Source organism: Aplidium turbinatum, chromosome 7 (genome assembly GCF_918807975.1).
Source record: "Aplidium turbinatum chromosome 7, kaAplTurb1.1, whole genome shotgun sequence".
Taxonomy (NCBI): domain Eukaryota; kingdom Metazoa; phylum Chordata; class Ascidiacea; order Aplousobranchia; family Polyclinidae; genus Aplidium; species Aplidium turbinatum.
In genome coordinates, this window is record NC_137478.1 from 15,507,542 (window position 1) to 15,533,514 (window position 25,973).

A 25,973-nucleotide genomic window follows, 5' to 3' on the forward strand; every position below is an offset into this window, starting at 1 on the left:
GACATCACAAAAATATCAAATCTAACAATATTTTCGGGTGGAAAGGTGGTGTAAGATGACTTCAAAGTGACTTTCCTTAATGTGACCCCCTCGGAAGGTGTATTTCACCCCGTAAAGTACATGGACCAAACTTGGTCAAAACGAAGTCTTATGTCAGGACATCACAAAAATATCAAATCTAACAATATTTTCGGGTGGAAAGGTGATGTAAGATGTCATCAAAGTGACCCCCAGAGGGTTTATTTCACCATAGAGTACATGGACCAAACGTGGTCAAAACGAAGTCTTCTAGGGCACCACAAAATATCAAATCTAACAATACTCTCAGTTGGAAAGGTGATAAAAGACCTACCCAAAAGTGAATCTCCTCCTATAGTTTAATTTACTTCATCCCTTTCTCGAACCAACCTTGGTGTAACGAAAGTGCTATGCCAGGACAGTACGAATGGATTAAATTTAAAAATATTTTTATATAGGTTTTGATGAAATACATTCACAAGCTGTCCCATGATGCATGAAATGGAACTATAGCCTACTTTACAAAAAGTTTTTGTATAAATCATATTAAGTCAATCGAAAAAAGGCAACAGGACATGACAATACATGGCTTTGTAACACCAAAAACAGAAAGTACGTAAGAAGCATATAGGCTACAGTAGCCAGAAAATTGATCCAAGATCTTGATACCACCACTAAATGTGGACTTAATCGAACAACTGACTATCCAAATCAAAACGTTTCGAAATGAATCATTTGGAACGTTAATTTAGGCAGTAATGAACATTCTCCAGCTGCTACAATAAATAACCCAATAAACCCAATGTAGTAAATTTTTGTTTAATGCCATTTGCTTCATGTCTCCAATCAGTTATTGTAACTGTTCATTCATAAACAGAGATTGTTTGTGTAAATGTAAACGGTAACTCAATTGGTTAGCGCGTCACTTCTGGAACGAAGAAGCTTCAAGATCAATAGCGGCGCTGGTTCGACTCTCGGGGTGTGCGCTTGAGCAACGCACGTTAAGGGCTGCTCTCCATTCAGCGGCATCTAATGGATGGAATAATTCCCCGACAACAAGCCTTCAACAATCGGAAACTTCACTCAGTCAATCTCGGTGACCGGGCCTGCGCCAGTGATTCAAAGCCTCTACAAGTATGCAAAACTGCCAGGATTAAGCTCTGCAAGAAGCTTTCCCAGTCCGAGGATAAAGATTCAATCAATCAATCAATCACTGGTGTCGCTTTTACTTTCTTCGTCTTATTCTTCAGATTCATACAATTCTCCTGTTATATACAGAGAAATAAAGACTGTACGAAACAATTGCTATTATGCACTACAGATATGCGTAACATACAATAGTAATTTTATTATCTTTTACAGACGTCTATTTTTCTTCGAATAATGCAACATTGCAACTTACTATTAACTGGAAAAAGTTCAACATTTATTTGTTATTTAGTGCACCCAGGCATTTTTCTCAAGATTGCAGAAACTATTGGTTATAGGTTCCTAAAACGAAACTTTACAGCCAGTTATTGGCTAATGTTTACAGTAAGAAAGTAAACGACTGATAGACCAGGAGAAAGTTTTATATTTATAAAGGGTAACCCAAGCGACATCCAATGCTGTTTACCTTCTTCTTGACTTTCCTGGATGAGATCAGATTCCACGCAGAGACATCTAAAGATGCTTTATACCTTTACCTTCAAACCACACCACTTTATAAGAACCTCCTTCTTCTTTCCAGCCATACTCTAGCAGCAACGTTGCTGCTTGTTCACTTCTAGTTGAAGATAACCACCATCTTGTGATGAGATGTGTGCGCCTTGTATTCTGGAGAAGTACTCGTAAACAAAGTGGTAGAGTACTACTATCTACAGTAGCTTCTGGTATGCATGATATTCTTTCATTTTCTTTTTTGGGTTTGTAGCCGTCTAAAAACATTTGTAAACGGACTTCGTTGACATAATTAATTTTCTTGTTTTTGTACATGTTACACACAAAGTTCTCTATGGCGATGATAGTGTCTTCACTAATTTCTTTGTCGTGTCCGAGTTGGCTAAAAGCTGCCTGCGCTTCGTGGTTTCCTTGGAGTAATTTCAGCGGCCGCACTTTCCCTTTCCTGCTAAATGACGAGGTGTAATCAGAATCTGTAAAGGCATGATATGCAGGTAAACACTTGCAAATCGTCACTCCAAGTGCGGTAGGCCTATGCAGCTGGTTGATGTTGATGTACCGCTGCGTGTTATTGCTTTGCAAGCCAGCTTCTATCCATATCTTTAATGAAGGATCAAAAGTTCCATAGCAACCTAAGCCAATTACAAGACAGTCAGTGTCAGACGTGCGGATAACCACATTGCTTGGGGCTGGTACATCGCAGACAGCTTGCTTTATCTCTGTATATAACAGGAGAATTGTATGAATCTGAAGAATAAGATGAAGAAAGTGAAAGCGACAGCAGTGACAATGAAGAATAAAGAAACGACCGTTTACATTTACACGAACAATCTCTGTTTATGAATGAACAGTTACGATAACTGATTGGAGACATGAAGCAAATGGCATTAAACAAAAATTTACTGCATTGGGTTTATTAGGTTATTTATTGTAGCAGCTGGAAAATGTTCATTACTGCCTAAATTAACGTTCCAAATGATTCATTTCGAAACGTTTTGATTTGGATAGTCAGTTGTTCGATTAAGTCCACATTTAGTGGTGGTATCAAGATCTTGGATCAATTTTCTGGCTACTGTAGCCTATATGCTTCTTGTGTACTTTCTGTTTTTGGTGTTACAAAGCCATGTATTGTCATGTCCTGTTGCCTTTTTTCGATTGACTTAATATGATTTATACAAAAACTTTTTGTAAAGTAGGCTATAGTTCCATTTCATGCATCATGGGACAGCTTGTGAATGTATTTCATCAAAACCTATATAAAAATATTTTTAAATTTAATCCATTCGTACTGTCCTGGCATAGCACTTTCGTTACACCAAGGTTGGTTCGAGAAAGGGATGAAGTAAATTAAACTATAGGAGGAGATTCACTTTTGGGTAGGTCTTTTATCACCTTTCCAACTGAGAGTATTGTTAGATTTGATATTTTGTGGTGCCCTAGAAGACTTCGTTTTGACCACGTTTGGTCCATGTACTCTATGGTGAAATAAACCCTCTGGGGGTCACTTTGATGACATCTTACATCACCTTTCCACCCGAAAATATTGTTAGATTTGATATTTTTGTGATGTCCTGACATAAGACTTCGTTTTGACCAAGTTTGGTCCATGTACTTTATGGGGTGAAATACACCTTCCGAGGGGGTCACATTAAGGAAAGTCACTTTGAAGTCATCTTACACCACCTTTCCACCCGAAAATATTGTTAGATTTGATATTTTTGTGATGTCCTGACATAAGACTTCATTTTGACCAAGTTTGGTCCATGTACCTTATGGGGTGGAATAAACCTTCCGAGGGGGTCACATTAAGGGAAGTCACTTTGAAGGCATCTTACATCACCTTTCCACCCGAAAATATTGTTAGATTTGATATTTTTGTGATGTCCTGACATAAGACTTCGTTTTGACCAAGTTTGGTCCATGTACCTTATGGGGTGAAATTAACCCCCTGGGGGGTCACTTTGGGGGGAGTCTTACATCACCTTTCCACTCGAAAATATTGTTAGATTTGATATTTTTGTGATGTCCTGACATAGAACTTCGTTTTCACCAAGTTTGGTCCATGTACCTTATGGGGTGAAATTAACCCCCTTTTTGGGCTTTTTAGGGGGCTCTAGGGTCCAGATCCACCCGGTGCGGTCAATCTTCCATACTTTTTGTGAGTGACATGGTTGACCCCAGTAACTTCAAGGGGTCAAACCTTTTGTACCTTATGGGGTGAAATCTTCTGTCGTAGGCTCCCAGACTAATTGGACATAAGTCCAAAAAAGTATCTTAAGTCCAAATTTTTTATAAAAAAATTTATCTTATGTCCATGCATGGACATAAGTCAATATGGAATTAAAACTTGGAAAATTATGTGGACATAAGCCTATGGTATATCTGTTTTTAAGGCAGGTACAGCTTAGCAGATTTGCTCATAATATGGGCTTATGTCCAATTAGGAAAAAAATGCAAAAAAGTCAAAATCATGAAAAGTGGACTTAAGTCAGTCTTGAATTAAAGCGGCGATATGCTATCAATCGCCTGTATTGCAAGATCGTTTTATAAAACTTGATAATATTCACTCGCACAACACTCGACAACTAAATAAAATGAAGTATTTTCTTCCACAAATAAACAAATCCGTGGCACACAATCTTCTGACACATCGGGGTACTAAATTGTGGAGTGAATTGGATGAATGTATTAAAAGCAAACACCTTGCTTTGTTTAAAAAACTTTATAAAATTACCTTGTTAAGTTCTTATTAAATCGTTAAAATCGTTCAGTTAAATTATTTTATCTCATGTAACCTCGTATTTGTGTTCTTAAACGATATGATTCATTATATGCTCATGTTTTCCCAGCTGGTCTTGATTCAATATTCTACAAAACCTTATATATTCAATTCGATTTCGAAGCTACTGTTCCATCCATCATTATGTTTTATTGATACAGTTATAATGTCTGATGCTGCAATGTAAGATGACTGATGACAGGCAGCACCTTGACTGGTTAACCGCAAGGTTGTTCGGTGCTGCCAGACCTTTCTATTGCCATATTTTGATTTGTATGTAATTGTGTTTCTTTATATCGAGTCGTATTAGAAAGGCAAATAAACAATATCTCTCTCTCTCTCTCTCTCTCTCTCTCACTCTCTCTATCAAAACATTCCTTTTAGCAATGAATTTCTATTTGGCTTTCAACCAAAATTCCAAACATCACCAAAGTTCTCTCTAAGTGCGCTGGTTTCATGAATTTTGACCATTTTTGCCCCTTCGAAGGACCTAAAAAACGGTTTTAGGGGATTTATGAAGAAAATGAGCTAGATAGACCCTATGTTCCTCTTAAAGTTAGATAGGAAGTTATGTATTCCGGTCATTTTAAACCTAGTCCCAGCCTTCTACCTCAATTGGCAACCGAGATACAGCAAAAATACCCTTTTCGAGCCCCGGGCAAAAAAGGGGTCCACTTCTAGGGCGTCAAATGTCGACCGATTGACCTCAGACTTGACGAGGTGTTTTTCGTGTCCAAAATGCACAGGTTTAAACAACCAAACTGATCAAATTTAGAAAAAAGTTTTTTTTGAATCACCCTAATATGAATGGTTTATTGCATATATCAAGTCGATAGATGAAGGAAACGTTTGCTTAGACCACTTGTGTCGAGAGAAGGGGCAAATAAATGGTGGCGGTACCCAGCACAAGCAGATATTCACTTTGTATAATGCCAACAAATCCTTAATATTGCTGTAGAAGGGGAATGGCAATTCGATTCTCGCATCAACAGATTTGCTTTGTTCAACGTTAATGAGATCTAATTAGCATATGACAATACTCTAAACTGACAACTGTTTGACTCAGTGCAACAAATGCTTAATTTTTGCTGTGTATTATGTCGCCAATTGTATAAGCTTTATGCTTATTATACATATTTTGGAGATTAAATTGTTTGTGAAAAAGGTTGTTATTTGCAAGAAAATCACATTTTTCAAAGAAGTGTAAAAAAAGTATGATAAAGCTAGATTTTCATTTCTGCTTGATTTTGTACAAAAAAAAGCATTGCAAATATGAGTTTAAGTTTTTGGTATGCTAATGCAAAATGCCTTGCAGATTTTTTTCAAAAATCGCTTTTTGAAACTCAGTTTTTTCAATTTTTTTTTTATAAAAACGAGTTATTCATATATTTTGACATATAATAAGAGGGTTGCCGCTTGTTTTTGAAGATATACCATTTTACCCCCTACCTCTAGTGGTTCCCAAACTTTTTCAGCTTGTGTCACACTAGAAAAATTTTAAAATGCTCGTGGCACACTTACAAGAGAAGAAAAGTTGCTTTAAAAAAAATTATTTTCACATGTTAATGGGATGGTGGATGTGCTTGTTTATATGACTGAAACGAGGTTGCATTGTTGACAAATATACCCGCATATCATCGTCAATTCCAAACAGTCTCTCGTTTAGGCTACAGCTTTTTATTTCAGTCAAAACAGAAAAGCCATGTTCAAATAGCCATGAAGATGCAAATGGCAATATAATTTTGATTGCTTTTGCACTGATCATGGAATAGGATTTGGAAGCAGACAGTAAAAACTCATCCAAGTTTTTTTGTGGAAACAGCGTTTGAAAAAAACGGGTTGTTTTATAAATCAATGAGCTGTTCCTTTTCCTCTGCAAAAAGATTGCTTGCTTGATTCATTGCTTGCAAATGGTGGGAAGTAATATTGCAGAGCAAGCTGAAGTCAAGACAATGTGCTGATGATTTGTGGAATGATTTCTTGTTTATGAGTTGATTTATTAAGAGCAGGAAACGAATCAAAGACTTTATCCCCTGCATTGAAGGACCGCTAACAGTACAAACGCTCACGCAGTTACTCCATTTCAACTCAGAAAGAAAAATATCTTCATCTACCAATTTGAATATGTCTTCTCCTTAGGTTGTGCCCTTCATTTCTTTGCAAAACAAACATTCATTTAATGAAGCGAATAAAAGCCAGCAGATGAGATTTCCCAGTTCTGTCAGTAGATTCGTTAACTGGTAAAGACCATAGTACAGACAGCTCTTTGCCTGTAGCAAAAAAGTGGTCACGAACTTGATTCTTTAAATCTGAAGATAGCTCTTCTATGCTTCGTGAAATTGTGTTATTTGACAACGGAACTCCAACTTTTTCCGGGCAGCACTACCAAGCATTTCTTCAACAACAATGGCTAATACTGGTGCAATTACTGATTCTGCATTATCCTTTAATGTTGGAAGATTTTTCTCCGAAATGTCTGCTAAGCTTACTGGGAAAAAGCGACTCATTAGATAAGACTATATTGCAGAAAGGTTGTTGGTTATCTTCGAGTCCTGAAGCATTAAACTCGTAGCCTACTGAACGTATTCTTCTTTATATTTACGCTTAGGCTTTTGCTGTGCTGTCTCTTTCTGTTTGGATGTACTAGCTTTATCAAAATACTTTTCCATAAATAGCTTGGCATTTAAGATTATATAAACTGAGATCTGAACAAATAAAACCCTTAAAATAGTCAAATATTTTTACAGTTTGAGAACCATAGTATTAGAATAGTCGTAAGCAAGCCGTAAGCGCAAATCAAATCTTCATTATACTCGCTTTACTACACCAACCGGGTGGTGCACAGAACTAACAATGATAGAAATTTAATTCCAACATATCAGTCCAATTATGACATGGCAAGTACCCTACTGTATCGGCAATGCCATAATTGGTTTCATCTTATTTATCATCATCTATTGAAGCAGTAAGAGCGCTTTTAAGTCGCATATGCTTATCTGCATGGTTTATTTTAAATATCTATACAGTTTTGTTTCCAAAATTCCAATCAAATTTGCGGCACACTTGAGAATCTCTGGAGGCACACTAGTGTGCCGAGGCACACAGTTTGGAAATCACTGCCTTAAGGGCTGCCGAGGACTGGGGGCCATTCCTTTTTTAACACTTATCATTAGGATTTTTAGTGCATGGTTTTCTACAGGGAGCATGCCCTTGCTTACCCCCAACCTCCATTTAAAGACCGGAGTGGTCTTGATGACCGGATGCCTCTGCATGACATACTAACGAGTTTGGGCAACCTGGGTTTGACTTAAGTTTTCCTTCTTAAATGATGTTGCCATTGTAGCCGTTGTAGCATGTAGCTATCCTCCACCTATGCCGCCAACCTGCCTGGCACGAGCAGCAATGTCCGAAATGAGGGCCAGAGCTACCAGCGGGATGTGTTCCGGTGCCAACAAGCCCAGACCTACAGCTACCGCAAAATGACTTCGGACTTTTCTGAATTTTCAAGAAAAACAAACATTTCATATGCAATGATGATGATGATGGCGTATGAGCGATCTTTCCAGGCTAGATTGGAGGGCAGGAAATCTTCAGCCACTCAGCAGTCTCGTCGTCCAGGACCCTCAGACCATGCGCACCGTGAGGAGGCCGGTGGGTTAGGCAGTGGTGGATGACATGGTCTGCGGTCTGTTCCGTGGCACCACACTCGCATTCTGATGAAGGAGCCAGGCCCCACTTGTGCATGTCCAAACGAAAGCGGCCGACGCCAATTCGCAGGCGAGCCTGACCCACGCAAGCCTTGCGAGGGGCATTCTTGGTGGACGGGGATCGGCGTCGGGTATGAAGTCACGGAGCGTGGAGGTGTGATTTTGCCACTCCGTGTTCCACATGTGGTTCGTCCAGTGTGCCGCACTTAAACCAAGTTTTTCTGCGTTCTTAAGGAGTTGTTGTGCGGCAGGCACAAAGGGGCGTCTTGATTTTAGCCGCTGCTTTATAGGTGGTGGTCTCTTGAATGTTGCATGGAGGAGATGGTCGGGGTCCAAAGCGCGGCGAGCGAGAGAAATCGTGGCTCCTTTACAGCGTAGCTCAGCGGGTTGGATGCCTGCTAGGATGGGTAGGCAGTCCGTTGGAGTGGGACGCAGGCATCCAGTCACAGTACGCAGAGCGTCGTTGATGGCGGTATCAATCTGGTGGGTGTGAGAACTACGACACCAGACCGGCGCGCAGTACTCATCGGTGGAATGAACAAGGGCTAGGGCAGCTGTATGAAGAGTTTTAGGCACCAGCTCCCCAGCCGGAACCCGCCAATCGCCTCAAAAGTGCGACGCATGTAGATAGTTTTTTGCGCAGTGACTTCAAGTGCCGGCGGTACGTGAGTGACCTGTCCAGGGTTATGCCGAGGTATGTAGGTTCGGCAGTCGGCACAGTAGGGCAGGCGTTCCCCATCAATCTTGATGTTTATCTCACGCTGTGCCTCCCGGTTGTTACGGTGGAAGGCCGCCGACACTGTCTTTGGCTTGCTGAGCTGTAGCTTCCATTTCTGGAGGTATGCTGATAGTGTTTGCATGTCTTGGCTGAGGTTCCTCTCCACTGTGCAGGAGTGCCAGGTCGTCTGCGTAAGCATATTTCCTGGAGATGGTGGGGGGCAAGTCGTAGGTGTATATGTTGAACAGGAGAGGAGTCAAGACTGAGCCCTGTAGGCGCCGTTTTTAAGTCGGCGTAGTCTGCTTCGACGGCCGCTACCGGTTGTGAGGGTAAAACTGCGGTTTTGCACAAGTTCCATCATCATATGGACCATGTGTCTGTCAGGGAGCAGACGGAGTAACTTGCAGGTAAGGCCGTTATGCCATACGGTATCATAGGCAGCCGTGAGATCAACAAACACGGCGCCATCCTTCTTCTTAGCCGAGAAGCTGTCCTCAATGTCTTGGGTCATAAGTGTGACCTGATCTACGGTTGATCGTCCGTGTCGGAAACCAGCTTGTTCACGGGGGAGCTGCGGATCTATTATTGGTTCGACACGGGCGTAGATGAGTCTCTCGAGGATCTTGAAGGGGATGCAGAGCAGTGAGATTGGACGGTAACTCTTCGGGTCCCCTAGGGGCTTCTTCGGCTTGGGAACTGCAACCACAAGGGCTCTTCTCCAGATTCTGGTAATTTTCAGGTGGCGCAAACAGCAGGAAAGGAAGTCTTTTAACCAGGACTTTAAGGAGGCAGAAGCATGGAGTATCAACTCCGGGCATAGGTGGTCAGGGCCCGGGGCTTTACCTGGCTTTATGTGCTGGAAGGCGGCGGAAAATTCTTCCGGGGTGAACTCACCCGAGATGTTGTCCCCGTCTGGGGTTGTTACCCTCCAGAGGTCCGTCATTTCTTGCAAGATCTATCTGATTCACGGTCTCTCGATTTGTATTTCCCGTTCTCCACAAGTTGTGAGGCGATGGAATTTGTTGAAACGGGACATTGTTGACGAAAGGCACGTGATCTGCCAGTTAGGTTGTTCAGTGTACTCCATGCTATGCAATGATTTTTATGCAATGAAACCTAATAATAAAAACAATCAACCTTTCTTAATATTTTGTCATATTGCATTATTAAAACCTTCTTCACATTTTTCAAAATCTTCGCATTGTTAGTCATAGTGCTTATTGTTGGACTAAGTAAAACGCACAGCTACAAACCTGGCGTAAATTTTGATAAAAAGGTCTGAAGTCATTTTGTGGTAGCTGTAGGGTAAGGTGCTACCTCTCCTCCTGACATTGAGGATGCAGTTTAATGTCATACCCAGGACAATGAGGACATGTACTATTGTACACTTGTACAGTATGATAAAATGAACAAGTAATCATGTACAAATATTGCATGCGCTATTGCGCTCATTCAAGTAATTTAATACAATAGCCTAGGTAACTCGTTTAATGAACGAAGTTACTTTGTAGTGTTCTCATTAGCAATTAGCATGATAACTAACCACCGTCAACATTGAATATCAACTTAAAGAAAAAGTTATTAGATAGAATGACTTCTGAAGCATGGCTTTCAGCAAAACGTTATTTACTTTATGTAGAGTCTAGAATTATAGTTCCCAACATTTTTTAGTCGCCAACGCCCATCTTCAACCTACAATTGGTTTCACTGTTTTGTTTTTATGACAACAGGGATTTTGAAATCTGCTTTGCAAAGTTAGCCTCAGTGGTAATATACGGTAACGGTACATCAATCGCTTGCTTGCCCATGATGGTAGGTTTGGTGCTGTGAGCACCAAAACTTCTCTACTGATTGGAATGAAATTGCAGTCGTAATGATTCCTTCGATTTTGAATAAATAAGATTGTCATCAGCAATGCTATTTGATTCAAAAACAAATAGATTTCTATCCCATGTTTTAACTGCTTGCAATAAGTATTCCCAGAACAAAAAACCACTACTGATAAAGACGTTTGCAGAACATCCAAGTGTGGTACACTAAATTCTTTTTGAAAAGAGATCACTGAGCATCATTCAGAAAAGTTTTTGTTTATGATGCAATAAATTTAAGAAAAGCTACAAATATCCTAATTGTTATGATACTGTTGTCCGTTATAATGGTAGTTTGTCATTTTTTTATGTTTCTCCTCATTGCGCAAACAATAGAGAAATAAAGTAACCTACACGCAGTTAATACCAACTCGCAGACCCCTTTGCACCATCTCACAAACCCCACTATAAAAAATAAAGGTCAGTCCCATACCCATACTTGAATCCAAGCATCGGGGGATATGTTCTCATTATACTAAGCCTTCAACACTAATGAGAGTATAGGGTGGCAGGTGCCTTTAAGCCGCCTTTCCATCAGCAACTATGCCCACCCAGTTTATTACACCCTGGGTAGAGGTGAGCGGTGTTTTTTAACAAACAGCTTAAACTGGGAGTCGAACCAGGATTGCATGATTGGAAAGCGAGCACCATCCTCCTGCATTATCCTCAAGGGGACCGCAAACCCCATTTGGGAAATCTTTGGTCTAGATGTTTGAAGCTGGTTAGCATATCCAAGTTAGTCGCAATATCTCCTTTCTAAAGCTAACATAAAAAAGGTCAAAACCTGAGTTATCATGATGCGTTTGTAATGCATTGTATTACGAAAACTTTTAAAACAGAGTTTGAGAAGTGGTGAATTAGTAGATAACTGCAGTTGATGTTTGCTGACTGTATTTTTCTTTGAGCAAAAATTTCACACTTGTACTTTGTACGAGACATTACGTTTATTGTTTGAGTATCATCAGTTTGCACACTGTGACTCAGACCATTAATACTTTTTTTGCTTTCTGGGTTTGAAACCGTTCACAGGAAACAAAGTTACTGAAAATATGTGAAAACTGCAGTAACAATATTAAACAATATTTTCACAGGTTGATTTCAATGTTACACGTCATTTAACTCGCGAATTACACGAAAGAAGAGATTGGGACGTAATGATACTTCACTACCTTGGCATGGATCACATTGGTCATCTTGCCGGGCCAACCTCTCCATTTATGCCTCATAAACTAGCAGAGATGGATTCTGTTCTCAGTACTATTTATTCTGGTGTGAAAGACGAGGTTAGTATTGATTAGGACCTGTCAATGAACAAACGTTTATAAATCTTTAAGTTTTCAATCCTGTTCCTCGTAATGTTACCTAGTTGGCACTGTAAAAACTTCATGAAGAAAAATGGATTGTGCGACCGATGTACAGTACACCAATGCCACGAGATGTGTTCGTGTTGGACTGTATACCATAGCCAAGAGTTTGATGTGAAGATGCTAAAGTTCACCACTGTTCAGTTTTTAGCTCTTTGTTCGTTCTGGAAGCTTTGTCAAGAAAGTGCCGGGCCACTTGTCCTTTGTAGGATCTGCATGCAGACAACTTAATCATTGTAGCCGACAACCGAAAAATGTCTGGACAGAAGAAGAAATTGTTTTATTTTGCATCATCAGCAGTTCAGCCTCACAACTTGTGGAGAATGGGAAATACAAATCGAGAGACCGTGAATCAGATAGATCCATCTTGCAAAAAATGACAGACCTCTGGAGGGTAACAACCCCAGACGGGGACAACATCTCAGGTGAGTTCACCCCGGAAGAATTTTCCGCCGCCCTCCAGCACATAAAGCCAGGTAAAGCCCCGGACCCTGACCACCTATGCCCGGAGTTGATACTCCATGCTGCTGCCTCCTTAAAGTCCTGGTTAAAAGACTTCCTTTCCTGCTGTTTGTGCCACCTGAAAATTACCAGAATCTGGAGAAGAGCCCTTGTGGTTGCAGGAAACTGGTAGTTAGTGGAGAGGAACCTCAGCCAAGACATGCAAACACTATCAGCATACCTCCAGAAATGGAAGCTACAGCTCAGCAAGTCAAAGACAGTGTCGGCGGCCTTCCACCTTAATAACCGGGAGGCACAGCGTGAGATAAACATCAACATTGATGGGGAACGCCTGCCCTACTGTGCCCAACCTACACACCTCGGCATAACCCTGGACAGGTCACTCATGTACCGCCGGCACTTGAAGTCACTGCGCAAAAAACTATCTACACGCGTCGCACTTTTGAGGCGATTGGCGGGTTTCGGCTGGGGAGCTGGTGCCTAAAACTGTTCGTACAGCCACCCTAGCCCTTGTTCATTCCACCGATGAGTACTGCGCGCCGGTCTGGTGTTGTAGTTCTCACACCCACCAGATTGATACCGCCATCAACGACACACTGCGTACTGTGACTGGATGCCTGCGTCCCACTCCAACGGACTGCCTACTCATCCTAGTAGGCATCCAACCCGCTGAGCTACGCCGTAAAGGAGCCACGATTTCTCTCACTTGCCGCGCTTTTGACCCCGACCATCTCCTCCATGCAACATTCAAGCGACCACCACCTATAAAGCAGGGGATGAAATCAAGACGCCCCTTTGTGCCTGCCGCACAACAACTACTTAAGAACGCAGAAGAACTTGGTTTAAGTGCGGCACACTGGACGAACCACATGTGGAACACGGAGTGGCAACATCACACCTCTCCGCTCCGTGACTTCATACCCGACGCCGATTCCCGTCCACCAGGGATGTCCCTCGCAAGGCTTGCGTAGGTCAGGCTCGCCTGCGAACTGGCATCGGCCGTTTTTGTTTGGACATGCACAAGTGGGGCCTGGCTCCTTCATCAGAATGCGAGTGTGGTGCCACGGAACAGACCGCAGACCATGTCATCCACCACTGCCTAACCCACCGGCCTCTACACTGTGCGCATGGTCTGAGGGTCCTGGACGACGAGACTGCTGAGTGGCTGAAGATTTCCTGCCCTCCAATCTAGCCTGGAAAGATCGCTCATACGCCATCATCATCATCAACAGTTCAGCACATATGAAAAAAACAATACAAGATTACTATGTGAGTTGGGTTGTTTGCTGATGATGATGGGAGTGGCAGAAGGACCGAACTGGTTATCAAGTCTGCCTCACACGTGCGGTGTCATAGCTTATTTGACATGGAATAGTGTCGGTGTTGAACGCAAATATATTATATTATATACATTATACATTACAACATAAAAAACATTATACTGTATTTATCCGTGTATAAGTCGCATTCGTGTATAAGTCACACCCCAAAATTTGGCTCAAATATTGGTATAAAAGTTTTTTTAGCAATTTTTTTTGAAAAACAAAAAAACAAAATACCTTACTTTCATGTCGCCACGTGTTGGCTTGCCGAGACATGCCTTTTTCTCATTGCAATCTAGCGTGCCGCACACGAACAGATGCGAGATGTTCACGTTAAAATTCACATGCATGCTGTGCAGTGAACATGTTAATGCGATGCTTGCATTCCTCGCACGCAAAATACAAATGCTTAATAGCAGCGCTAACGTGCAATCTGTAGCATTCGTTTGTCAGAAGTTCAGAACCTTGTGTATAAATCCGCACGCTTGTGTATAAGTCGCACCCCAACCTTTTTGGGCAAGATTTGGTGCAAAATTTTGCGACTTGTATAATACACAGATAAATAGGTTCATACAAAATTCAACAGTTCAGTATGAAAACAGGAATACAGAAATGATTCAGAAATACAAAATGGCATATACGAGTACAATGCAACACACAACACAGCATAGGCTACTGGTAAGACAAAAGCAAATATACAGTAATTAGCGAGATACGGTGAGAATAAGTGGAAACAGTTTGATGGTACTGTATTAGTTACTTATACCCAGACATTAAGTGCAGTTTTAATGTTTTAGTAAACATACTCTAGTAATTTGTTCCAAGTGCTTGTTCCAAGAAATTTAATTGAGCGTTGACCAAGCTTTGTATGCATTCTTGGTTTGAAAAGTGAATCTTTCTTAGCACCTGTGGTATTATAGTTATGCGTTTCATCACTAGGACGAAAGTACTCAAAACAAAAATTGCTGGTAGATGTCCTTTATTGGTTTTATAAACAAACTTACATACTTCTATTAAAAACCTGTCTTCAACTTGTACTTTTCACTTGGAAAAAGAAATGCTTGTTAATGAACGCTGATAATACCAAATTTTTGATCTGCGAACAAGACTGGAAGAATTACAAAATTCAGGAAAAATTCCTTGTGTGGTTAGTTACAAAGATGTAGGCCGCACTGTGCGGCCGCAAGCACCGGGTGGGTACATAAAAGTGCCAGCACTGGATATAAAAGACGCTATTAATATAGATCACTTGTCTAAAGACCCTGAGTTTAAATTTTCGTGATGCCAACGAACAGCTTGACTAAACAGGGTTGCAAATAATAGTTTTAAAATGGACCTATTGTGGGCAGTTTGTTTTCAGATGGAAACTGCCCACCAAGAGGTCCCAGATTTTTTTTTTTTGAAATCGGGTTGCAGAATAAAAAAATTTGACCCTTGCTCTATGCCACTGTGGACTTGAATAATGAATACCGTATGTACACTCGCACCTACAATATGGAATTATCAACTGGGGATGCGCAGTTGCGCACCCACAAAATACTTGAATAGAATTCAAGTTAGACAAAATAAGATAATTAAAATCGTTACAGGAGCATTTGAAATGAAAACTAAATTACTGCCACTCTATCAAGAAAATAAAATACTAACTGTTAATTCTATTTATAAACTAGAAATAAGCAAATTTATGTACAAATTTTATAATAATAAACTACCGGAAAACTTCAAAACTTTCTTTACACATGTATCAGCTATTCGTGCGTATAACTTAGTTCAAGTCTTATGTCACAGTGTCTGGCTTTGATCTCCGAGTAATATTGATAAGGCAAGGTTGGTTACAAAGTTAGATAATACGAGTAGGCTACTACAGCAAGATGCAACAAACTTTGTTAAGTTTTGGTACCGTATTACAGTAAGAAAGAAAAAGCCCAGGGAAAATTCTGAAAGTGAGAATGAGGGCGATGAACTTACTACTAGGAAATTTAGTGGTGTTAGACGCATATATTAAAGGAACAACGAATGTAAAGATTAGCTCTGTCAATTATCACAACACATCGTTATCTCCTATGGCTGCAGCTTCACCATATCTGGCCGACAATACTCCAAGCCATCACTTTCCGATCATCAAGGCCCTCGACAATATGAGTGACAATGAAAATAATCAAAATTAATAGCCTAGGTTGTTTGAAATCGCATATTTTATCGCTAAACAAGAGCGCGCATTTATGCTTTTTCCTCAATTAGCCAGTCTGGAAAGAAGACACGGAGTAGATCTCGGTATTACGTATCTTAACGACAAGCAATGATCGCGTGGAGATTGGTGCAAGTTTTTGAAGATCGATACTATTGAAGCTCTCATGTGCATATGCCTGGACGGCCCTGACTGCACTGATTATAACCCCGAGCCTGCCATGAACTCATGGAATACTGATACTATGTTGGAGAGGCGACCGCATCACTGAGAGAGCAAAAAATAATTGCATTTTTTCTAATGTTTTGTTTATTGTTTTCGTCACTTTCGCTCACATGACACGCAAAAATAAACTTAAATAAATAAAGCCTAGTGAAGCTTTGCACAGCAGAAAATAGCGTTAGTGTAGAAGTTTTCCGACTCGTGCCCAGAGCATTGTGACGCAAGAAGCCATGCGACCTCGGAGGTGGAAGTTGATCAGTTATGCGGTGTATTATTTTTTAAATATTTATTTGCATCAGACATAAAGTCCATAGAATTCAAAATTTTGACAAACATATTATCATCATCATCATATTTAGCAGCTACACGGTGCTTTGACTCTTCAAGCGCACTTCGTTGGTTTGATGAAAGTTTTTCAGAGTGACTTCGCTGAAATTTAAAAAGCCTAAACCGTAACTATAGTTCTCAAATGGCGAAGACTTATCAAGATAAAGGGATTAAGTATGACGATCGACGTTAAAACTGGTGTGTCCGCCGTGAGACTTAATTTGTCCGCCGAGATAGCTGCTTAGACCGGACACGTTTGTTCGTCGTCAACAAAAACGAATTTCGAGGCCTGTTATATGATTGAGCAACACCTGTTGTGTTGGCCTCAAACCTCCTCACTCTGTTGTCAAGTTCTGGTTTTGGCTTGGCACATGGCTTAATGGGTACATGATATAGAAGGTTTGATAATTTCTTAGCTGCAGTAAGTTAGAGCTTTGGTGCAACTAGTTCTCGTCGAACATTTGCTTTCTGGAAAGTAAAATTTATCATACTTTTTAATCTAAATAATAAAATCTAACCTAGATACTACATCCCTATCCCAGCTTTATCAGGTTCCAGTTTCTTTTGAACTTTTCATGTATTCGTTCAAGCATAGTTTTTAATAAATATCATCTATGATATTATAGACAAAGTTTTGTTGTGATGCCACTTTTGTGCTGTTTGGCCATTAGCATAAAATTGATTATTCAAAACGACCTACAGACGACTCGGTTAACGTTTAAAAAAAAATCATACAAAACACAGACCATCAGTCAAGGGTGTCAGCAAGGACAGTCAGTGCACTTCTGGCTCTATCAATGGTGAAAAGATATGGTTTACACAGTGCCGGTCTTTGAGATGTGCAAACCGTGCGATCCGCAAATTAGGGGGCCCGCAATTTACTCAGAAAATGCAGTAGTTTTGTCATTTTCAAAGGAAAAATTCAACAAGTGAATTCAACAAAGGAATTCGCAACAAGAAAACATAGAGACTCAACGAATTCAACCTATTTCGTCGTCTGAATATTTCGTACCCTGAAAAGATCGAGAAAAAAAAACGACATGGCCGAAATCGCTGATCGGAGTTGCCGCAAACATTTCAAAATTTCTCGATCTTTTCAGGGGACGAAATAAGTCGAAATTTAATTTTGTTACACGATTTCAGGGGACGAAATAGGTTGCATCCAGACTCAACATACTGTAGAGACATAGCTTTATTTCCGAAAAATGCCAAAGAAAGCATGATCTTATCCTTTTGCTATGCCACCGGACAGCACCATTTCACAGTAATATTCATACTTAAATTTTTGTTGAACATGCTCTCAGAATGTCCCAAATTCAAAGTAATTTTTCAAAATTTTCTGGGGGAGGCCCCCCAGACCCCCCGCCGCTGGTTGTCGTCTTTGGCGATCACGCCGCCACCGCCGCCCCTCCCCTTTCAAAGTACCTAGCTACGCCACTGAATTGGATTATTGTCATTGGGGCCCGCAAAAGCATATTCCGCACAGGGCCCGAAAAACCCTAAGACCGGCACTGGTTTACATTTCTTAAGATAGTCATAACTTTTGTCATCATTTGATATTGGAATCTTTAGGTGAATACAGGGTCATCAATAATTAATTAACGTTACAACTTGAAGCAACTGTATTTAACTTCAATATTTAGCAATAATTAAAATTTAACAAAATGTTGGTCTGGAGAACTCTGAAAAGGCACAAAGAAACTGGAAATGTTAAAAATCAGAGAAAAGGTGTGAAGAAATCCCAAGAGATCCATTCAAAAACTGGCAAAGGAGATAAACGTAGCCTACGGAACCATGTTCATTGAACCACAGTTTTCAAGAAGGATTTGAAGATGAACCCGTTTAAACGCATGAAGAACAAAGACAAATAAAACCAAGCAACCGCACGGCATTTAACATAATACATTAAAGTGAACATAAACTAAAAACTACAAACGTTTTCGGCCATACACATGTTAGCCCTTTTCAAGTAACAAAAAATAATTGATTTTACACCTACAATGAAAATAAAAAGACAGTAAAATCTACGAATCTTTGCACTTAAAATCATGCAATCCTCACCTCAATACGCAGTTGTTTGCCGCAGGCCCTTCCTATTTGCTTGCCTTTACTTAATTTATCATATGATGAGTTTTTGCCATGCGGAATGAGCCGCAATGTGATGTGCCTTTCTCCCCTGGTTTGCCATTTCATTCTTATACATTTCGTTTTTCAATTCATTGTGTAGATCAGTTATTTATTTTTAATGTAGTTGTAAAATCAGTTAATTTTCGTTACTTGAAAATGGCTAATATGTGTATGGCCGAGAATGTTTGTAGTTTATAATTTACTAGTAAATTATGTTCACTTTAGTTTAATGTACAGGGTGTGCCAGAAAAACCTACCACATTTCAAATTGTTACTGTACCAAAGCTGTAGCAGTCTGACAGGAGGTTGAATTGAAATTTTGTAGCAAAGGACTTACCATTTGTGTTTCAGGTTTTAGTTTTTATAAGTAAATAATCTTTTTGTGCAAATTTCTTAAATTTTGTGTCAGTATGTAAAATGGCCTGCACTGGCGAACACCATGCATTTATTGTGGAAGATTTCATTAGAAATGGAAAAGTTGAGAAATTTTAAGACTCATTTCAAACACCCCTTCTTCACACTCATTTCAAACTTAACCGTAACGATCCTGGTCCCAATCGAAAATCTGTAATGCTCTGGGTCAAAAATTTCAGAGCTACTGGTTCAGCACTAAAGCGAAAGCCACCCGGAAAGCCTCGAAGTGTTCGAACTCCAAAAACATCCTTGCTGTAAAAGAGTCAATTTAGCAATCTATTAATCGTTCAGCACGTAAGCATGCCTCGGCATTGAGGCTTTTGAGCGAAATACATCAAATGGTCACCTTTTCACTTTGGGATGAGACAATAAATGTTTTAATTGCTTGTAAATGTTGTCTCTTTTTCCTAGTTTGAAATGTGGTAGGTTGTTCTGACGCACCCTGTATTATTAGAGTGTACACTGTACGGCTTCAAAACTTTTTTCAAATTTTTCAGTGAAATCAATTTTTTTTGTCGGGAAATAAGCTAAAAACTCATAATCTCAAATATTTTCCCCTACTCCAACAATTCAAGGTCCCAACTCAAGAAAGAAATTTGGTGTAAAATCATGGTACTGGGGAGGAGAATTTTAACCACTAAAAAGGACTTTGAAGCTTTTTGCAGATATTAGCCTATGAGTAGCATTAAGAGTTACACATATAAAAAAGTGTGCCACAGTGGTCACTGGGTTCATTGGGTTCAAAGAGCTATGGGGCTGGAAGAGCCCCAAACAGTGGCTGCAAGGACCCCAAAAGTGTCTTAGTCGGCTTTATGAAAATGACGGGGTCGACTTGCACTATAATTGCAAGTTCAATATAATTAATCTAATTAGCAAGCCAAAGATAGTTTAGCCTTGCTACAATGCTATAAGGAATAACATATTGAACTATTTAGTTTACAGATTGTCGGTAACATGATCCAGCACTGTTTACTGGTAGGTAGTCATCTCAAACGGGTTGCTCAAAATTGACAAACATGAAGAGCTGTTGCCTGGATGTGCACTTGCAGCTTCCCATTCCAGACGATTTGTGACTTAGAATGAGTTACTCAGTAGTACTCAGTGGTCTCTGAAACTAAGAGTTTAATAGATTAATTATTTAAAAATAAAACAAAAAAAAACAGCTATCAGGGTTCGACCTTAACTTTTTTTCGCACTGGCCAACCGGACCAGTGGCTAACCATTTGCACTGGTTCGCACGAGATCGCACTGGTCCGTCCGTTTACTGATAAAAACAAGATTGTCGTTTGAAGCACGAGGCCAACCCAGGGAAAACCACCTTAAAACGACAATAATAAATGGTGGCTATAACATGGAAATATACAATGGCAATTTAACAGTAACAACAGATTATCTAGGCAAGACATTCAATCTACGTTGAGTCTTCAATCTACTTGGGGCTCTTCCTCAATTTTTGAATCCGATAATGGGTCATAATCGGAATCTGATGACGGGACGATCACGGGGTCATAATCGGAATCCGATGTGTGTTTGTCTGGCCTTGTATTAAGTTAATTTGATGCCTCATCACTCACATTAGGGTGTACCAAAAAAACCTTACTTTTACTGATTTTGCTGTTGGCTGGCAAAAAGTTGTGTTTGGGGTCAAAACTAATGCTAATATAAAAATTTTAAATTTCATTGATGTTTGACGCCTATTTTCTTTACGTTTTCATGGAAACAACCCAAATTTTTAAAAAATGGCCCAACTTGAAAACCACTATAGTTAGACAGCTCTAATACACATCAAACGTTCCAGAACATTAATATTCCTATGAGTGTTTAACCCATTGCCCGCGCGTCCTTACAAGGACGTGAAAACTGGGCATTTTAGATTCCGAATTGCTCTCTTCAGATTGCTAATTTTTTTCAACTTTTTTTTTCTTCGGTTAGCATACCATTATAGCTATAGAAACAGCGCAAGAGCGTTTTCATAAATAAGTTTTAGTGTTCACTAGGCAACGTTCAATGTGGACCTTTTGTAAAATATGGAGCCAGCACATGATACACGAACTGTGACCTGCAAAATCGAGGTATGTAAAATTGTTTTTAATCAACTTTGTGTTTTGATAAATCTATTAATATGTATAGCTATGTGCCCAAAGCGAAATAATTTATTTTTCTCTTATTATTTTTTCTGAATACAAGTTAGAAGTTAGGTGAGTCCCTGCAGGGACGCTTGGGCACTGGCGCGGACGCTTTGTGTCAACTGTAGACATATAGGCAGGTTCGCCTAATGCTATAGGATTTCGTATGTTTTCATTTCTGGGCAAAAACAAACGTTATTTGTAACGCGCTGATATTCAATTTGCAAAACTGGGCGTTTTAGTTCGAGTAGTAGGTTAGGTTAGGTCATCACTTTCGTACGCGGACGGTGGTGCTTTGGGATCTAGGAGTAGGCGCTTTCACAGTTTTTGTACTGTAAATTGAGATCTTATAAATATTCATGTATCTTTAATTTACCTTAATTTTTAAAAGTTCATGCATAATTAATTTTTTTCACTTTTTATAGGAAAAGTCATTTCACTGTTCAAGAAATTTTGGAAGAGGCTCCACCCAAGAAGCCTACAGATATTGTAATTTTTTCCTCCTGATGAATCCGGCAACGTGAGCGATGAGGACAGTGAAAATGAAGATGAGGGTGTCAAAAACGTGAACAATGTCGGAAAAGAAATCCTGAACCAGAAAGGCGAAATAGTGATTCATCACAATGAAGATACTCAGGACATGGATTTTGTTGAAGATAAGGAGAGGCATACATTTGATAAAGATGAGACAGAGCCGCTACCGGAACCATCCAAAGCCAACCCATTGCGTTGCAACCCAAGAAGAAACGTAAAGAAAGTACTGGCAACACAAGAAAGTGGGTCAACGCCCGTTGCGTTACATGACCTGGAAGAAGAATTATCGTACAACATACCTGCCAAGAGACAGTTTACAGAATTACCCAAACTAATTGGAAATGTCACACCTGTAACTAAAAAGAGGAAGGGCGTCCATGAAAAACTGTGTCTCCTAACTCATCATCAAGTAAAGAAGAGTTAACAGAAGAAAAGATACCTACGCGTCAGAAACAAAGATAGGATCCAGTCTACAGCCAAAAATCAACTGAGGAAAAAAATTCCTCCTTTTCCTGAAGCTGAAAAACCATGATAATTTACCCATTGATCCTGATAATGTGAAAACGCCGTATGATGTTATGAAACTCTTCATCTCTGACTGATGGGTTTGTGAACAAAGTAGTGAGAGAGACCCAGAGGTATGCAGCACTACAAAACCAATTGGCCTTCCAGTCAAAGATGGATAATTCCTTAATAAGAGCAAGTCATGCAATAATGTTTATGACAGGATACATCACCCCTTTTACACGCAGGATGTATTGGGAGAGGAGAGATGATACAAGCAATGTGATGGCAAGAAGAGCTATGTCAATGAATATTTTTGATGAGGTAATGCGCTATAGCCATTTTTCCAACTTAAACCACTTTAAAGACGACTCATTTTGAAAAATTACCCTTCTTTTTGAGACTTTGAATGAGATAGCAGCCAAATTTGTAGACAAAAAATGAGTGCGTAGCTGTAGACGAATCAATGATCCGTTATGTTGGCCCCTCACCCTCTCAAGTAAATCATAAAGGGCAAACCAACAAGATTCGGGTATAAAATTTGGTCTATGTGCAGTCCCTCTGGAAAGCTAATCCACTGTGTCCCCTACGCTAGAACAAAAACAAAAACATCTTCAAGTATGGATTGAGTCAGGGGGCCTGACGTTGTTTATGGCCTTATGAAAAGTGTTCAACTGATTCCTGGTTCGAAGGTTGTGTGCGACAATCTTTTCAAGAGCCTGGATTTGATAGATCGTTTGTCTTAGAAAGGGATAGGTATTTTGGGGACAATGAGGTGAAATCGAATGAACAATCTATCTTTACCATTTAAGAAAAAGACCAATGATATGAAGAAGGGAGATATGAAGCAATTTTACCTTGGAGATAATCAAACCATTGTTGTTGGAAAGATTCTTGAACACGGTACTGTCTTTCAGTTATAGTAGGTAATCATTTTATCAAATTTTAGATACTCTCGTGATGCAGTAATGAAACTGGACGTGGATCAGCCTTACTTACTCAAGATCTACAGTAACAACATGGTAGGTGTGGAACTGTTGGACAATCTCAGTTCCTGTTCAAAGTCCAAATAGATCTCGGCATATGGACTTTGAAAACTGATTTAGAGTAATTTTGGGGTGCTGAATCCGAATCTGACCTCAGATTTATCCTATCACGTCAGGTTTGTGAGATATGATAACAGCAAATTGTTACTCTTGTCAAAAGTGGAAGATTTGACGTTGCGTTTATTGCACATACACATTGTGCTATATCCAGAAATCCAGGCCATGTAGTGCGTAAGTAGCTGGAATACACTCACCAAGTCACCAACTATAATTTTGATACCAATTTGTTTTCTAAGCAACATTATTAACAAGGCAGTAATAACAAGCTAAAAGGGAGGCTAAAAGTATAACTGACCCCCTTCCCCATCAATGTTTTGCATGAAACTACAAAATTTTTAGCAGGCCTATGGCAATGCTTAGCCAGTAACCTTACTTAGGCTGTTTTGGCCTGTCTAAGTGTCTAACACTAACCTTTCGCTATAGCACTGCATATTATGTTGGTGGTGAAAGCAACGCCAAATCTTCTACTTTTGACAAAAGTAACAATTTGTTGTTATCAGTTCTCACAAACTGACCTGATAGGATAAATCTGAGGTCAGATTCGGATTCAGCACCCCAAAATTACTCTAAATCAGTCTTCAAAGTTCATGGAGCAAAAAAAATTTTTTTTTTGTAGACCAGTGTAATATGTGGATTATGCCTGCATTGCGCTTGGGCAATTGGGCATGTTGAATGTTGATGAAGACTTGCAGTTTTTGTCAGTCGGGGAATTATGTCATTCAAGGTAGCTAACACTTGCTTGTAGGCTACTTACGACTCATGTAATCAACCCTTTCAAAAGTTTCATGATCTTGTCTGAGTACTGCAAAGTGCATCAAGGTTTGCTTCCCATCTTGGTTTGAAATAAAACACCACAATTCATTACCTGATGGGTCAAAAAACTTCTTCAATATGTTGCAAAGAAATCTTCCCAAAGCAAGAAGTAAAAGAGATTTCCAAGAAGGTTTTGGAATGCAATGCATTATTCGCTCAATCTGAAAATGTCATTGTTGGTATGCTAGGTGATGAAGGCTGCCAAGTTAGAAGAGCAGCAGTCCAACAAATCTATTCCTCAGGTTCACAAGCACAGGAAAAACAAAGCAAAAATCATGTTGGCTCCTCACAAAAAGCAGAAGATGAAAATCGAAAGCTGAGAAAGGAAATTTCACCAGCGGTGCCACCTGCAATATGCAGATTTCTTGTGCCACAGCTTAATACTAAAACAAAATCATACCACCAACAGTTTATGAAGCTTGGCACAGTTCATAAGTCTGAGCCACCTATCAATCATGAAATCGCTAACAGATCAACAGCTTGACAATGTCATCGACGAACCTCTGCGGCTGGATTATCCTTGCCACAACCAAGCAGTGGAGCGTCACGTCAATCTTGTGACTGAAGCAAGCTTATATGCTGTAGGTTTTAAAAGAAGGGATGACCTGGGCTGATTCATCAGGTACGATCTCGTCAATTTATGAAAGAATTCAACAGCAAGAAGCAATTCCCACTAGCGTTAACCCACTAGATTGACATGTTCACCTTTTTGTGCTGATTGCTGAAGTCTCAATGTAGTACCGGTAGTCTAGCACATGCAGCAGTATGGAGTATATCAATCTGTGTGCTGGTATTTTCTCGACAATGATTTCATGGCAGATCACAGTCTACCCATCACCAATTACGTCTACCAATTACACTATATGTTTTATGCACCTACACTTTCAACAGTCCAGTTAGTAACCCCCAGGTCATGCAGCTGTGTGTGTACATGACATGAGCACTATATTGTATTTCCAATCACACTACTGTACCGTTAGACCACTGCCAACATCCTCTCGATTAACTTTTGTATTCTCTATGTCATGTGTGCCGTATATTATGCATACTATGCTGTGTATTTATTGCAAATGCAATAAGCAAAAGTATCCAAGTTATCTGTGACCAGTATATGCAGTACAGCATGTGCATTTACCCAATATATACCCATTACTTTGTGCTTGCGCTACCGTTTTTGTCCAAAACACTGTCGAATATACGTTTTTTGTCATAACTTTTTTTCTAGTGAAATTAAGGCAAAAAGTCCTCTTAGAGCAGATAAAAACATTACGATTCTGCATCATTTGATATCAAACTCATGTTCCTAGCACTAGCAGTTCCAAAGTTACATCCGATTTGAAAATTTTGGGGGTCTTCCTCCATAAAATGAGAGGGGTAGCACGGCCAATAGGTGGTACAACTCCCTGAAACCAGTTTTGTTGTTGTTTTTTGCCAATTTCTCAGGGGTCTAGACCCCCTTTTTTTAATTTAAAAAAGTTTTTTTTTTCAATCCACCCTATTGTCAAGCTAACAAGGGGATACGGGCAATTGGGATGTGGAGCACCTAAACCTTGACTAAATTTTTTGAAATTTTGTAATTTTGCTTCTTTAGTCAAGCCTCACCAACAAAAAAAATAATTTTGTTTTCGATCATTTTTTTAATTTTTGGGGGCACACGACGCACCCTAGCCGAGGTGTTTTTATCTAGGTTCACTAGAATGCCACTAGTGCCCACA

At 39.8% G+C, this 25,973-nt stretch overlaps 1 protein-coding gene across 3 annotated transcripts in view; it reads left to right on the forward strand.

Moving 5' to 3' along the window:
• The window catches only part of LOC145774820 (GPI ethanolamine phosphate transferase 2, catalytic subunit-like), a 192,396-nt gene that overhangs the window by 71,989 nt on the left and 94,434 nt on the right, over positions 1-25,973 (forward strand). For 2 of the 3 annotated variants that reach the window (XR_014290061.1, XM_082586136.1), the window contains exon 5: positions 11,841-12,032. Coding sequence is in view for 2 of the 3 variants with exons in the window: in XM_082586136.1 (XP_082442262.1) it covers positions 11,841-12,032 (192 nt within the window). In the remaining variant the exon portion in view is untranslated. Of the gene's footprint in view, positions 1-11,840; positions 12,037-15,027; positions 15,042-25,973 lie in introns of all 3 variants that reach the window. The other variant, XM_082586138.1, reaches the window with a different exon arrangement.